Consider the following 15,098-nt stretch of genomic DNA (forward strand, 5'->3'; position numbering starts at 1 on the left):
TAAAATAAAATAAAATAAAATAAATAAATAAATAAATAATTATATATTTATTAATTTATTATAGTGGGAGTTAGGTTTTTCATTAGTATAGCCCTATTAGATAAATATCTTAACGTGTTTAATTCAAAATATGAATAACCTTTCACTTTAATTTGAAAGAATAAATTATTTTCTTTATGCATTAGAAAACATCTTTCGACTCGAAAGCGAAATATACAACATCAATTTAGTAAAAATATTTACTGGCATTTAAAATCACGTAAACATTAAAAAAAAAAAACAAAAACAAAGCAAAAAAAAAACAAAAAAAAAACATTTAAAAGCATTTAAAATTCATAATTTAACGATTGAATTTTGTCTTTGGTCTTAATATGCATTAAATGACATAAAATTATTACCAATAATTTTGTTTGATGTAGATAAAGAATTTTATAGTTTATGTTTTCGATTCGACAGAATGAATCTGGCATCTATCTCTTTTATATATTTAGTATTCATATATAGAATTTATAATGTTTGCCATAAATTTTGAGAATCTGTATGAAATTAATTTCTCTAGAAAAATACAACATATATGCTCGATACTGACTGTTATCGATATTACACCTTACTATTAATTGATTTAATAAAAAAAGAAAATACACTAAAAACGTTCGATAGTGAATCTATCGATATGTTGGTCCTTTTCTCTCTGTGTTAATGCGTGCGCGCGTAGTAAATTAATGATTGTCTTTATAAATTTGCATACTAATATGTATTGTCAATGCTAAATAGCAGCAGATTGATAAGAAATAAGAATCGAGCCATGAATAAGATGTAAAATAAATGTTGAAATAACTTTCGAAGTAAATATAAAGGTAAAAGGAACGTTTAATAATTTCGAATGGAAAATCTAAGCTTTTATAAAACTGAAAATCCTTGCTCCAGCCGTTTAATATACGATGACATGCCCGAGGCACACATCTCGCTCGGTCTCATATATTACGGACTAGTTCACTTTATCCCCATTTCCTTGCAGTTTAAAAATAAGAGAGAGAGAGAGAGAGAGAGAGAGAGAGAGAGAGAGAGAAAGAGAGAGTGAGAGTGAGAGAGTGAGAGAAAGGGGCTTCCACATCCCCGAGAAATTTCTGAATGCGAGAGAACGTTAATTGTCAGCGCGAAATTGCGGAAGTTTATTCTTAAACGCACGTAGAGAGAGAGAGAGAGAGAGAGAGAGAGAGAGAGAGAGAGAGAGAGAGAGAGGGGTAGGGAAGTCGAGTTCGAGAGAAGCTACAATACGCACGCCATTATCTTTCTTTTTTCGCCATTCCAGAAGATGCCGTCCAGCCACACTGTCACATCACACTGAAGTGCACCCGCGAGGTGAGTGACTCTTCCGACGTGTGCTAGCTGTTACCACTGGCCTCTTATTTTTAGATCATCCTCCATACGGGGGAAAAAAGAAAATGAAATTCTATTTAGTTGAACGTGGTGGGGAAGTTACATTTGCCGCGCGGGCGGAATGAGATCGAGGGAACGGATACGAAAATAAACCGGCATTACCATCAATCTTGACAATGCATGGCGAACTAATTTCGTCGGCTCGCTTTCATTGCCCGCGAGATGAACGTTGAAATCTTTAATGACGTACTCCCTTATCTACGGACGACGCCCGCGCACCTCGAGCTTTAAGGTCACGTGATCCTGATTTTTGGAAATGCTCTATTGTTTTATTATTGACCGAGCGTGTTCGATCGTCCATGGGGCTTACAATTAAATGCCCAATGGCACTAAATGTTTCTCATAAATATGTCCAGAAACTCCGATGCCGGAAATTCTACGAGCTCTTATTAATCCAAAGGATAATTTCTGATTATAAATTAGCGCGTCGTGCGACAATCTGTACGCGGTTAATGTGCAATTTGCAAATTAACGTGAAATGTAAATACATTTGTCACGTATGGTCCACCTTAGCTAATGAAAAAGGGGAATAAGGTGTCATTTTCAAACGCGAGGCAATATTATTATATTTGCAATGAATTATAATAAATAAGATGTTTATAAATTTAACGAGTTTTAACGGCTTTTGAAAACGGAATTGAATTTAACATTTTTTACTAATTTTCCAACTCTCGCCATACAAAGCGTTTAGAAATTTTACGAAAGTTCTTAGCTACGTATACACGAATTGCAATTACTATTTCAATTAAGCGGAACGTGGTAATTTTGTCGAAACCGTTAAAGTTCTAAGATTAACAGTTGTATAAATAATAATAATAATAATAATAATAATAATAATAATAATAATAATAATAATAATAATAATAATAATAATAATAATAATAGGAGTGAAGCTAATGCTTTTATACGCAAGAAATAGATATAATTTTCAAGTTTCAACTTTCATAAATAACAAAAACGAGGATTATACAAATCTAATTTTAAGTAATAAACTTTATACAATAAATAATGCCACTTTTATATCTTGTTTGGTATAATATTTTCCTATTTTTCCCATCTAAAATGCTCGTACGTATAGTAAATGTCCTATTAATTGTATTTATCACTTTCACTGGCTTTTCTTTTCATTGCACTTGGAGAATATTAATATTAAAATAAAATCATGAAATTATTATAACAATTGTGTTTTTGTTTTTTGTTTTTTGTTTTTTGTTTTTTGTTTTTCGTTTTTTGTTTTTGTTTTGTTTTGTTTTATACTTATCGTATGTCAAGAGAGTAAATAAAAAAAAAAAAAAAAAGAAAAAAATGAAAAGTGAAATATAATGTACGAGCTACGATGAGCAGGCAAATAGGAATTTTTAATAAACTAGATACTTATGATTATACGTAATTAAGAATCTAATAAATGTACGAGGTCGTGCACTTGCAAATATTAAATAGAAGCAAATACAATATTATACCAAAAGAATAAAATACAAATAATTTAAATAAAAACGATAGAAATTAAGTTATAATTAGACGAGTGAGGCATAGGATAGCGGGGAATGAAACTTTTTACTCTTATGAAATAAGAATTCGGTAACGATGAAAATAAAGTATTTTAAATATCAACTCACGACTCGTCGTTGCTAAATCTTAGGAAATTAATCGAAATTTTTGTATTATAATTGTGGATGTCGAAGATGCTCACAAATTCGCATAAAATTAATTCTCTCTATAATCAATGAATCGCTTACTACAAAAACACAATAACGCAGTAAGCAAAGGGAAATAATATTGAAATTCGCGATCAAGCATCATTGCACAAAGTGTGTCGAATAATGCTTTATCGGATCTCCACGTTCGATAAGATCCATAATAAACATCCGTAATCAACGGTCCATCTTAATGTTAACGCCTTCCTTCCATACGAATGAGCAAATAGCATTCGCTTGACAACGTGTGTCGGTCCTTCTGAAAGATCGTCGGCCATCGTTGATCGGCCACGTCGCGCACAGCCAAAATATCATCGATCGAGCCGGTTCGAATAATGTACAAGGCAATCGACAAGCCATCGCCCCGATCACCACCAGCAACTAAAAGCCGCCGATCCTCGAGACTCACGCTATCCTTAAAATTGCGCAGATCGCAGGATTCAACGGCTTGAGCGACGCCCTGAAGAGGCTCGACTTTTTATCGGCGGTGCACGACTGCCGGCGCTTTAATTACATCGTGCGTCTCCTCGATCTGCTGGTGAGCCACCGAATGGGAGGATTGAGCGGCTGCGCTCAGCGAGTGCTTTTCAACATGCTCGAGGAGGTCGCACTAGAAGGTGACGACTAAAGCCACTTAAGTATTTCCTACGTATCTCCATCTCCTCCTCCTCCTCGCGCCCGTAAAGTGAATCATTTTTTTAATTGTCCCAACCATGTACGCGGCACAACACGTATCCCTCCTCATACTCCTCCTTCTCCTCCTTATCACCCAACCACCCTGCCACCGTCTCGCTCTCCTTAAGTAACACATCCTGCCTTGGGGCATTCTCTCAATTTGCCTACCGCCGGAAAACGCATTCCGTAATTTTGCTTTATTGTCTCAGCTGTTGCTCGTCCAGCCTCGTGGAATACGGCTTAAGTGCATCGGCAGTAGAGGGCTGCATGAATTTGCTCGGGCGAGCAGCTAATTAATTTTTCAACGTTAATGGCGATGTATTATCGGACAAGCCCGGAAGCTCGTAGTCATTCCACAAGCGATGGAATTCGACTCTCGGTATTAAATTAATTGTCAATTACTCGTGTTATGATTATTATATCTGCCCGCTTAGAGGAAAGACGTTGGTCCGAAATAATAATGGCGTGCTTATGGATAATGTAGTTTTGAAATTCCAGCTAAATGAAAATAGTGCCGATAACAAAAGTGCAATCAACCTATAGTTTATTGTAATTTTTTTTAACTTTAGTCAAATATTACAAACTCCGCATTAGATTTTCTTCTTCTTCTTCTTCTTCAAAAAAAAAAAAAAAAAAAAAAAAATCAAAGATTTAACTTTAACATAAATAAAAGGGACGCACGCACGCACGTACGATAAACCAAAGTTCTATTTAGTCATGTACATCCTATAAATTTGAGTCTATCCCAGATTAGTAAAATGTACCATCTTTTATTTATGTGTCCTTTAAATAATTTTAAATGATTTAACATCAATAACGCTAACTGCAATAATGCTTTGTATTGAGAAAACAGTGTCATACGGTAGAATCAATATTATCATATTGTATAGTGATGTGTGCAATTATACAATTAGATAATAAGCCACTCGTATAGTCGAAAAATTGATTTCTAAGAATAAACAATGAACGAATATCGTCGCAATTAATTTACTGTCGTCCCATCTCCCCCCGCCCCTCCCACCCACAAAGAAACTCAATTTTTTCCATCCTCTACGTTAAAAATGAATTGAATTCACTATTTCATTTTAAATTTCACGATACCCAATCACTTTCAAAATAACCAGTCACTTATTCTTACATTACCGGAGAAGAAATGTAAAAATTTTTATTTTCATTTTAATTATCTGCATCTGTTATAATTTTACCAATGTAAAGAGATAACGATTTCTAATCTCCCACTCATCCAAAATCATTAGTCCAGCTACATTTATAAAGCTTTATTTATAAATGATGATTAATCATCATTGCTACTTTGATTTCAGTGTCCTTATCGCAGCAACAAACAGGTAGACTACGTAGACTTATCGAAAGGGTTCGAGCTTTCAGTGCAGGTTGCTGTTGGGGTGGAAGACCATTGGGTTCGGTTATTTTGTGGGAGAAGCATAAAGCTGCTTTAGACAGAATATTACAGATAGCATCTTCAATTACCATCACTCAGGTAAAAATTTGCCAATGCTTTCGCCAATTAAGCATTAATCGAGAATGACGGTTGAATATGATTGGATAACAGCAGGAAGCCTGGGATGGCGAATTATTTGATTGTATTGTAAGAACGAGACTTGGACACGATGCGTCAGTAGGCAAAAATCTGCCTTTGGCAAAATTAAAGTATTTTCTCAAGGACAAATAATTTTTTGCATACTACGAAGACTTTTTAGACATTTTCTACATTATTAATGAACGAATTGCACTAATTTGGAGATACTTTTAGAGGAGAATTATTGCCATTTCTCAAATAATTAATCCATTAATTTCACATTGGAGGCACAATAATACTCACCGTATTATTGATCAATATCTTCTATCACTTTCAATGAATTTCATTCGTCTAACTGCGTAATAGACATTTCTAATTTTCCTTCATTGCATATTATATTTTTATGTCCCAACAAATGTAATCAAACGTATCTTCGTAAATTAGAAAATTTTAATAATATAGGAATATCGAGAATTGGCAAAATTACAGTATCGCAATGTTTTTTCCGTATTTTATCCGTAATCCGTAATCGCTTTAAGTTTACGCATTCTTAATATAACGCTATCGTTGAGATATTTGAGAACATAGTTTTACATATTTGTAAAAGAAAAATAGGAGTAGCGAATAGGGAATGCGCGCACTTTCAAGTCCAATCTTACATTGAGGATATAATATTATTGATTAAAAGTTGTTGATGAAAAACATCGACGATGCCGTTTACATTTAAAGCTTGTAAATTAATTTGACAAGTTTTGAGGGTGCCGAACGGTCCCGTAAATTAACCTTTAATTTCTATATCAAAGTAAATTCTAACTATTTTCTAAATATTTGAAAATTAATTGTCGAATATTACTCATTAAAGTTCATATTTTAGAATTTTCATTATAAAAATGGCCGTCTCGAGCTAATTGAAAACAGATTTTATGTCTAATCTGTCATAGAATTAATGTGTTCATAATAATTATTACGAGCATTGGATTTTTAGTATCAAATATTTTGTATTACTCTTCGAAGAATCGTTAGAAGGCAAATATCACATTGCCATATTGTTTTGAAATTATTTTAATTTATAATATTCACGTATTTGAGATATTAAACACTATCGAGAACTTCGGCTCTTTATTACATACAAATCCTTGAAGAGTTTAGTTTGTTTATTTTAATGGAAAGTAGAATGCTATTCTTTAATTATTATTTTTTTTTCTTTTTCTTCTTCCTTTTTATTTTTTTTTTTTTTTTTTTTTTTTTTTTTTTTTAACGCTGCGCATACATCTCGCGAAGTCCAGATTGTGCATTAATATCAAACAATGTAATTCTATCGAACAGCTTAAAAATGACTGAGCATATTTATCATTACTCTAATAATATTGATAATTTGTAAATAATATAATATGAAGACATAGAACACAAGAAAAAATTCATAAAATAAATGACAACCTATTCAAACAGTCCTAAATATTCATTTTAGGAACAAATTAATTTATACAAGCGTTCGTGACTCTCAACGGCCGTATTTACGTATTACAAATTTAAAAAAAAAAAAAAAGAAAAAAGAAAAAAGTCCGATCGTCTTATTGCTTTAGTATAGGGCCGATCCTTTACACGGAACCACGAGTCCTCGGGCTTGTATAGTTGCCGAAGGCTTATATAGTTCGGAGGTCCTTCATAACGCTCGCACGGCCCCATAAACGGGAACGGACAATAAGGCATTTGTGTAACACAAGGACTTTTCTAGCCTGATGAGGAGCAGCAGCCCCAGTGGTCAGACCTGCCGGCAGAGTGTCGCCGTGAGGTCCTGCTACGACTGAGCGATCCCCGGGATATCGAGGCTTCATCGGAAGCCTGCGAGCACCTTGCCGTCCTCGCCCAGGAGCAGAGAATCTGGCGCGAACTCGCCCAATACCACTTCACGCCCCAGCAGATCGCTACCGCGCGGCAGAACAATCCCGAAAAAGACTGGAAAACCATATTTACCATTGCCCGGAGGTAAATTATTATATGCCTACATTATAGCTATTTATTCTCGTTTTTATCGCGGCGGCCATTGTGCGAGCTGCCGGTAATTAGTGACGCTTCCGAGAGACTTTATTGCCGGACCGTTATGATTTTTCCTTTCACCTCGTCGTTTATCCTTACTTTAACGAACAAACAAACATACATTATAATTATGTTTGAAAGAGCTCGAGTGATAAAATTTTATTGAGCCATTGCTTTGGGCATTGATGGATTATAAATAAAATATACAAAGTGCAATGCACATTATATATTAAGCAACGTAATCGAGCCTCATCTACTCACACACTTGTGTGCGTATATATATATATATATATATATATATATATGTGTGTGTATGTGTGTGTGTGTGTGCGTGTGTGCGCATTGAGTTAATTAAGTACCGTTTTAAAATGCTTGGACGTTCATGTATTTTATATGCTACGATTACTAATTGACTTTTCGTTACTTTATTTCACTAATTAATAAAGAAATTAAATTACTCCAATACATGATTGAAGAACGGAATACGTTGATTGTGTGATCATTTGCCAAGAACAAGAGTTCATATATAATTGCAGCACATTTTCAAACTATTATCCATAATCAACACAAATATATGACTACAAAGGCCATTAACAAATTTTATAATTTTCATTTTTATTAACATTGCAACTTAAATTATCCTCCAGAAAGTTAAGCTTAAGATTACTAACTTAAGATTACTTAATACCGTAATTAATATGTAAATTATACAATTAACGATACATTTGTGCAATAATACCAATATTTGGAGTTTTTTTTTTTTTTGTTTTTTTTTTTTGTTTCATATGCCAACTAACTGAAAGTTTGTAACCTGCAAACAAGCAAGCACATAATGAACAACGATAACCATAAGTTTTAAATAATCCTTAATTAAACTGAAATTTGTACTGTAACTTTGAATAACGTAAGTTTTTTACGTAGCATTAAAGATCTTGAGCATGGATAATAACTCAACTAAACCTTGAATTTTACCAATAATATTTTAATACTCGGAAATTTATTTTCCACGATAATATTCTAAAATTCTCGTAAGATTTCGTTTCGATGTTGAAATTCTAACAACTTCATAGCTCTACAATTAAGAGCCTTGAATAATGCTATAACGAATAATGTGCAATTGGCGCCCAAGGATAACAGAACTTTAATACTCGTTTAACTTGCATGAGAAAACTTGTCCTAAACTAAAGTAGCATAGGTTGCATTACGCGCGTTTGACGAATGGAAGCGATGGAAGACTAAATTTAAAGAAAAAACGAAACCTGCCCACTTCTCATGCATCTTATACACCGCCAAACACCTCAGCCACCTACGACGTCTGTAAACCATCGCGTTCCTCCACGTCATTACCAACTTGAGGAATTAACTATCTTGCTTATCGCATGCAATGTGTCTTGCCCATGATCACACCCATGATCTTGAAAGTGCGAGCAGGTAGAGCGGTTGACGCCCATCTCCCGCAGCCTATTGACACCTGTGTATTTGGGCGCAAGCGAGGTTGATTTAGGCGGCAAAATGATCTCCTTTAAATAACGGCGCTCTCATTTAAAGGTCTTACGGGCTGAGAGAGGAGTACGCGGAAATGATTCAGCTATGCCGAAACTGCCGCTGCCTGTTCTGGCGGTCGCTCGGGCACCCGTGCATCGCCGACCAGGATCCGGCCTTCCAGGAGAAGCTCGCTGACGTCGATCGGGCCTCGCTCCACGTGCCGATCCCTCCCCAGACCTTCCTTAAGTTCTTCTCCCTGTGAATGAGGAGCGCGTCGATGCGCAGTTCGATGCGCAGCTGTGACGAGAAGCGGCTTGATTTAACGAAGATGGAAGCGAAGAAAAATTATGATACTTACGATTTAGAGCAAATATTTATGGGAATGGGAGTGTGAACGAGTCGATCGAGAGATTATGCATTGTAATGCATTATTTCAGCGCGGCTAAAGAAGCCTCTAACTTCTTTCTTTTTTTGTTGTCGCGTGCGATGTGATTTAGCCGTGCGAATGAGGTATGACATTGTTGTTGACGACGAAAAAAAATCTGTACTGGTTATGTGCTCTTTATGTTTGGTTACGAAAATTCTTAGATACATTAGTGTAATCTGTATATATGCAACCCACACACCCACACAGGCATAGGCATATAATTAGGTTTTGGGTAAAAATCAATGAAAGAGCTTATTCAGGGAGTAAAAACTGATTTCTATATAATAAATCAATTTTCATACAAAATTCTAATAAAATCTATACTTTTGAGATCGAAAAACTAATCTGTATGGAACATTCTTTTCCTTCGTATATTCTTGCCACTTGTTTATCATTTACGAGTCAGTTGATCGGGCATTGATGATGAAATACAAAGTTTTTTGTCAAAATAAATTCAAAAAACAGCTAACGATAGTGAAATAAAATTCTACGCGAGATTACGTATCTTGAAAATAAAATTCTTTTTTTTTGTTCTTTGGTAAAAAAAAAAAAAAAAAAAAAAAAAAAAAAAAAAAATCAGTGATTATAATAAATTTCCAGCTTTTTATTTAATTCAATACGAAGCCTTCAAACAATCCAATTTTGATTCGAATGATAATTGCCGAATTATTACAATTTCATCATTCTATACTTATGTGATAAACAATAAATAAATAATTCAATCAGATTACACTAATATAGACTAAGGAGCTTTCATTTTCCTATAAAAAAGTAGCATCGAAATAACTAAATGTTTTTTGCTTCTTTTACTATTTGCTAGTCAAATGATATATGCAAGAAAAATTCTATGTAAATAATGACCGATTAGTCGTGAAAAATCTAAACTTCAAACATAGAATAATATATCGAGTTTAAAGGACGTAAAATGTTGTACGTTTAACAGTTGCAGAAGTATCGCGTGATTGTCCAATATTTCAGTACAATTATAATCAACAGAGTACATTATCGATAAGATTTCGGAAAAAAGTGAAGCATATTAAACAAAATATCACTGGGTATCATTAAATACTTTGAAAAAGACAAGAGAACATTGAAAATTTTATAATAAATGTTCAAACGTTTTATCGATCAAATGTACAAACAAAATTATTGTTTTATTATTGTACTGTAGATAGTTCGTACTGCGTGTATTGGGATTAAAAATTTTAATTAAAAAATATCGATAGAAATTATATTCTGTTAAGCCTGTAAATGAAAATATACAGAAGTTATATCTGTAGTTAATAAAATGTTTAAATACAATTTTGAAAATATAATACGAGGACATTAAAAATGAGTTTTTCAAAATATTTATTGATGCTTGGTTAAGTCGGCATATTGTTAAAAACTATTAATAAGTCGAAGATTTATGATTCCTGCCAGAGACAAATAGATTTTTCATCGATAAATACATTATACGTATATATATTTTACTTGTACATAATGTCGAATATCGATATCCGAACTTCATCGATTGAAAAAAAATTTGACCTCTGCAACCATAAAAGTCATACAAATTACCAGAACACGAAGTTCGTATAATACATAACATTAGTATATTACTGATAAATATAACAAAACATCAATTGACACTAGTGCATCGTTGATTGCATTTGTTTATTCTTGTAAAGTATGTAGAAATATCATAACTTATCAGCCTACGTAGCTTCGTTAATAATCGTTTTTGGTGCTCTTGGTAGCTCTGTAGAAGTATAATAATATTTACATAGTACGATTTTTTTACATAACTGTTCATTTAGTCTTCCTGAAAGCCAAAGACACTTGACTGCTTTCACTTTAACTATAAACTTCTTATTAATATGTATCTATAATAATGCTAATCTTACATTCATAGGATGAAGAATTTTGGGCTGTATTCAAGTTTATAATATTTCACTTTATAATTTGCTTACTTCATAACTACTGGTTAGAAAATTTTATTGAATATAATGAATAAATAAGTTGAGGTAATTTGTAATATATGAAACGTTTATTATTTTGAAAATAATCTTAATTTGATTATATTCGCGAATGAATATAATATAATTCATTATTTTAAATCGGTATGTGAATATATATACATATATGTATATATATGTATTTTTTTTATTTCGTATAGAAAAAATTACAATTTTAAACAAATAGTCTTATAAAGAGCATAAACAATGATAAGATTACTTCAGTATAAAGTATTTTATCATTCGAATCGCGAAGTTGAGAAAATACATGATTCTTTACATCAATATGAACTTATTTTCAATTTAATTTTCTAATCATAATGCTCTTTGGCTTTCTGGCAAGTCCAAGAATAAAGCATATTATGATTTTATTATTAGAGACGGTTTTTACATTGTCTTAATTCTGTGATGATATTATGAGTCTTGAACTCTCAAAACTAACAAAATATAAAATTTAACAGGGATGAAGAACATAATTAGATCTATAAGAAGCTAGGCAGATTGTTCAAGCATATGTTCTCGGCCTACATAAGATGTCCCTGGTAAAATGGGAATCAATTATGAACAAAATTATTGAGCGTATTTACATTATGTGAAGCACATTTTCAGGATCCTGTTTATGCTCAGTCGTATAGACTTATTTAAATATACTCCAAAGCTGAAAAAGTACTTTTTGCTGAGAAAATTATCTTAAATACCTTTACATTGCAAAAGAACAAAATTTCAAATTCTTATAAAAAAAGGAAAAAATAAGTTTATAGGCAAATGTGACCTTGAGTTTATATTAAAAATACTATTTAAATTATATTTATATAGTAATATTTTAATATTATCAAATAAGCAATTAAATATTTTTGATAAAGAAAAAGTATCAAATAATATTATTTAAAAATCAAAATATTACAAGTACGAATTGCTTGCTTTTAAGCGTGTATGCAAGTGTTTAAAGTAATTTTGAAGTAAAATATTTATCAAGCTTTAATATATTCCCCTTTATCAGTAATATCGCTCGATTGATTATAAATTACAATAATATTTTATATTGGATCGACCTATTCAATACTTTACAGCTATGCATACATTCGAGGTAACATTAAAGAAAATTTTATTAATAAGAATGTTCATAAATGTGATAAATTTGTGTATGTTGGTCCTTAGCATTATTTTGCGTAAGTTTTTGCAAATATGTAAATGACAATTATTATATAAATGATTTATTAAAAAAAAAAAAAGAAAAAAAAAAATGAAAATTATACTGCCAAACTGGAGATGCTATTGCATTTATATAAATTGATGTTCTTACAAATTTGGGGTTAAATGCCAAGATAAAAGTAATTCTTTTTGATATGCATTTTTTATTTCTAATTGTAATCCAAAAATATGTTGCATGACTTAAATATTTTACTAACCTAGTCAGTACGTAGGGTGCAGCATAAAGGTGGCATTATCAGTAGTAGAGAGAAAATTCATGATGTTGATCTCAATTATTGAAATTGAGAATAATCAATTAACAGTCGAATAAGGATTTAATCGATACCGATTGCTTGTAAAATTTTCATAAGCTGCATAGGTAAAGAAAAACACAACGTAAAAGCTATAGACTTCACCTAAGAAATATATTGTCTTGAAAAATGTCTCGATACAATTTTATCTAAATAAGAAGTGTATAGAGCAATGTTATGCAAAAAGCTTTTAAAAAAATCTATTTAAATATATTTATGACAAGATTGATCGTTATTTTATTACTTCGCGCGAGTTTAAAGAACTTAATTAAGTCTACTGAAATATATAAAAACTGTAGTTCTTATCAACAATATTAAAAAAAAATATAACAATAATAATAATAATTAAAAAAAATTATAAATTAAAATAATAAAAAAAAAAAAATAAATTTGTCTATATCTAGAATCTGGCTTATTATTGATCCACGAAAGATGTTTTATGTTAACTATGTTATATTATGAGATAAACAAATTATTATAATATATGCTACTAAAATACAGTGATATATCAATAATAAAAATGATTAAAAATAAATTATATTTCCCACGACATTTTTTATTCCATTTATTATAATATTGGTACCATTCATTTTAAAATATCACTATTTAATCATTCATGGCGTGGATGTCATATAAAATATTTTTATTTGAATTTTATCGTTGTAGAAAATCAATCTCTTCGTTTGCTCAATTGAAAATCAATATTTTTACTTTACTTGGCAAAAATATTAATACAATATCACGTATTTAATAAAATTACACGAGCAACAATTATTTTTAACATTAACATTGATTTGAAAAATTAATAATTACTCCAATAAAAAATGTCATTATATCGCTCATTTAATTAAGTTTTTCAATTACAATTTTATGCTTTATTTACATATTAGCAATATAGTAAATATGAAAAAATTACATATGTAATTCGCATACGTCAGAGGAATAAACAAAATAAATGGTCACACATGCCTCTATAATGTTATAATGGATGTAGTGTTTCATCAATTTGTCAGATTATAATAGCATAGGACAATTTAATCGTGCTAAACTAATTTTATCTTATAATTATTATTTAATTTTAAGCCTGATATTCAATTTGTAGTTTTTAAATAAATACAAAATACAACAGATACGCGTAATCCACCTGAATTATTAATGTAAATAATTATATCCCTTTTACTATCATCTTAATATATATATATATATATATATATACACACACACAAAAGATTTAGATTCGATTTTTATTAGATCAACATTTAATTAAATAAATCAATCTATTCATTCATTCGCGTTCTTCAAACTAACGATATCATCTACGAATAATTATGCTCGATGGCAAACCTTCAACGCAAAACGTATTATGCCGTAAACATTTTTTAAATTATATTTATGAAAATGCAATTTCAATTTACAATATCTAGCTACTCGGTTACGTTTGTTCACGCTGCTCTCCTAGCTCCAAGTCCCTGGTAATGTGACGGTCAATTACGTCAAACTCCTACTCAAATTCAACCGTTTAATACAAAGATTCCAACAATAATTCCTACCTAAAAACTCAATGACCACGAAAAATAAGGCGAAATCTTGCTCATTAGCTCATTTCTCATTAAAGTTGAGTATTTCAAATTATTCGCACGTTATAATAAGCAAGGAAATAACTCGGAACAAATCTCATTAAATTTATAATTATCATTATTCATACATTTTCAAAGTATCATCATTACGCAACCTGCAAATAACCACTGCCGAAATTATCATTTACCATCGCAATCTCGTCGATTCCCTCAAACCCACGACAATTCAAATCCCTACTATTACGCTACCTCCACTTACGACCTCGAACACACCGATCTTCCCCTCCCCCCAGCCCCAACCGCCCATCCTTAGCCACGAATATTTAATCGGCCGGAAGGAAAGAGAAGGAACTTCCCACCAATACCCGCCAACTAATTCATCGGACGACACTTTCGACACGTATGCTACACATGCACGCCTATAAAAGCCAGCCCTAATGCCGAAAAGTAGGTCCCCCTATCGGCTGGGGAGACCGAATGCCCAGCGCGATTCCGGGAATAAAGAGGCGGCGAGGGATGGCGGGTTGGCGCATGCGCATTAAACAGTCGACCAGTGACGCCGCTCGTCCTTGCGTCGGTGCATTCAAAGTTTTCGTCCCAAGTGTGTGCCGATCGGTCGTTGGGATCTGTATGGAACCGCGAGTGTAGCGCCGCCGCCGCCACCATCGTGATCGCTACCGCCGCCGCCGTCACCACCGCCACCGCCACCGCCTCCGCCTCCGCCGCC

At 32.4% G+C, this 15,098-nt stretch overlaps 1 protein-coding gene across 1 annotated transcript in view; it reads left to right on the plus strand.

Moving 5' to 3' along the window:
- The window catches only part of LOC105359566 (F-box only protein 32), a 28,941-nt gene extending 19,637 nt beyond the window's left edge, over window positions 1-9,304 (plus strand). Inside the window, exons 3-7 of the mRNA XM_011496181.1 lie at window positions 1,313-1,362; window positions 3,565-3,751; window positions 5,132-5,307; window positions 7,082-7,332; window positions 8,932-9,304. Of these exons, the coding sequence (XP_011494483.1) occupies window positions 1,313-1,362; window positions 3,565-3,751; window positions 5,132-5,307; window positions 7,082-7,332; window positions 8,932-9,130 (863 nt within the window). The 3' untranslated portion in view covers window positions 9,131-9,304. The remainder of the gene's footprint in view (window positions 1-1,312; window positions 1,363-3,564; window positions 3,752-5,131; window positions 5,308-7,081; window positions 7,333-8,931) is intronic.
- The last annotated feature ends 5,794 nt before the right edge of the window (window positions 9,305-15,098 follow it).

Source organism: Ceratosolen solmsi, unplaced genomic scaffold (assembly GCF_000503995.2).
Source record: "Ceratosolen solmsi marchali unplaced genomic scaffold, CerSol_1.0 scaffold29, whole genome shotgun sequence".
Taxonomy (NCBI): Eukaryota; Metazoa; Arthropoda; class Insecta; order Hymenoptera; family Agaonidae; genus Ceratosolen; species Ceratosolen solmsi.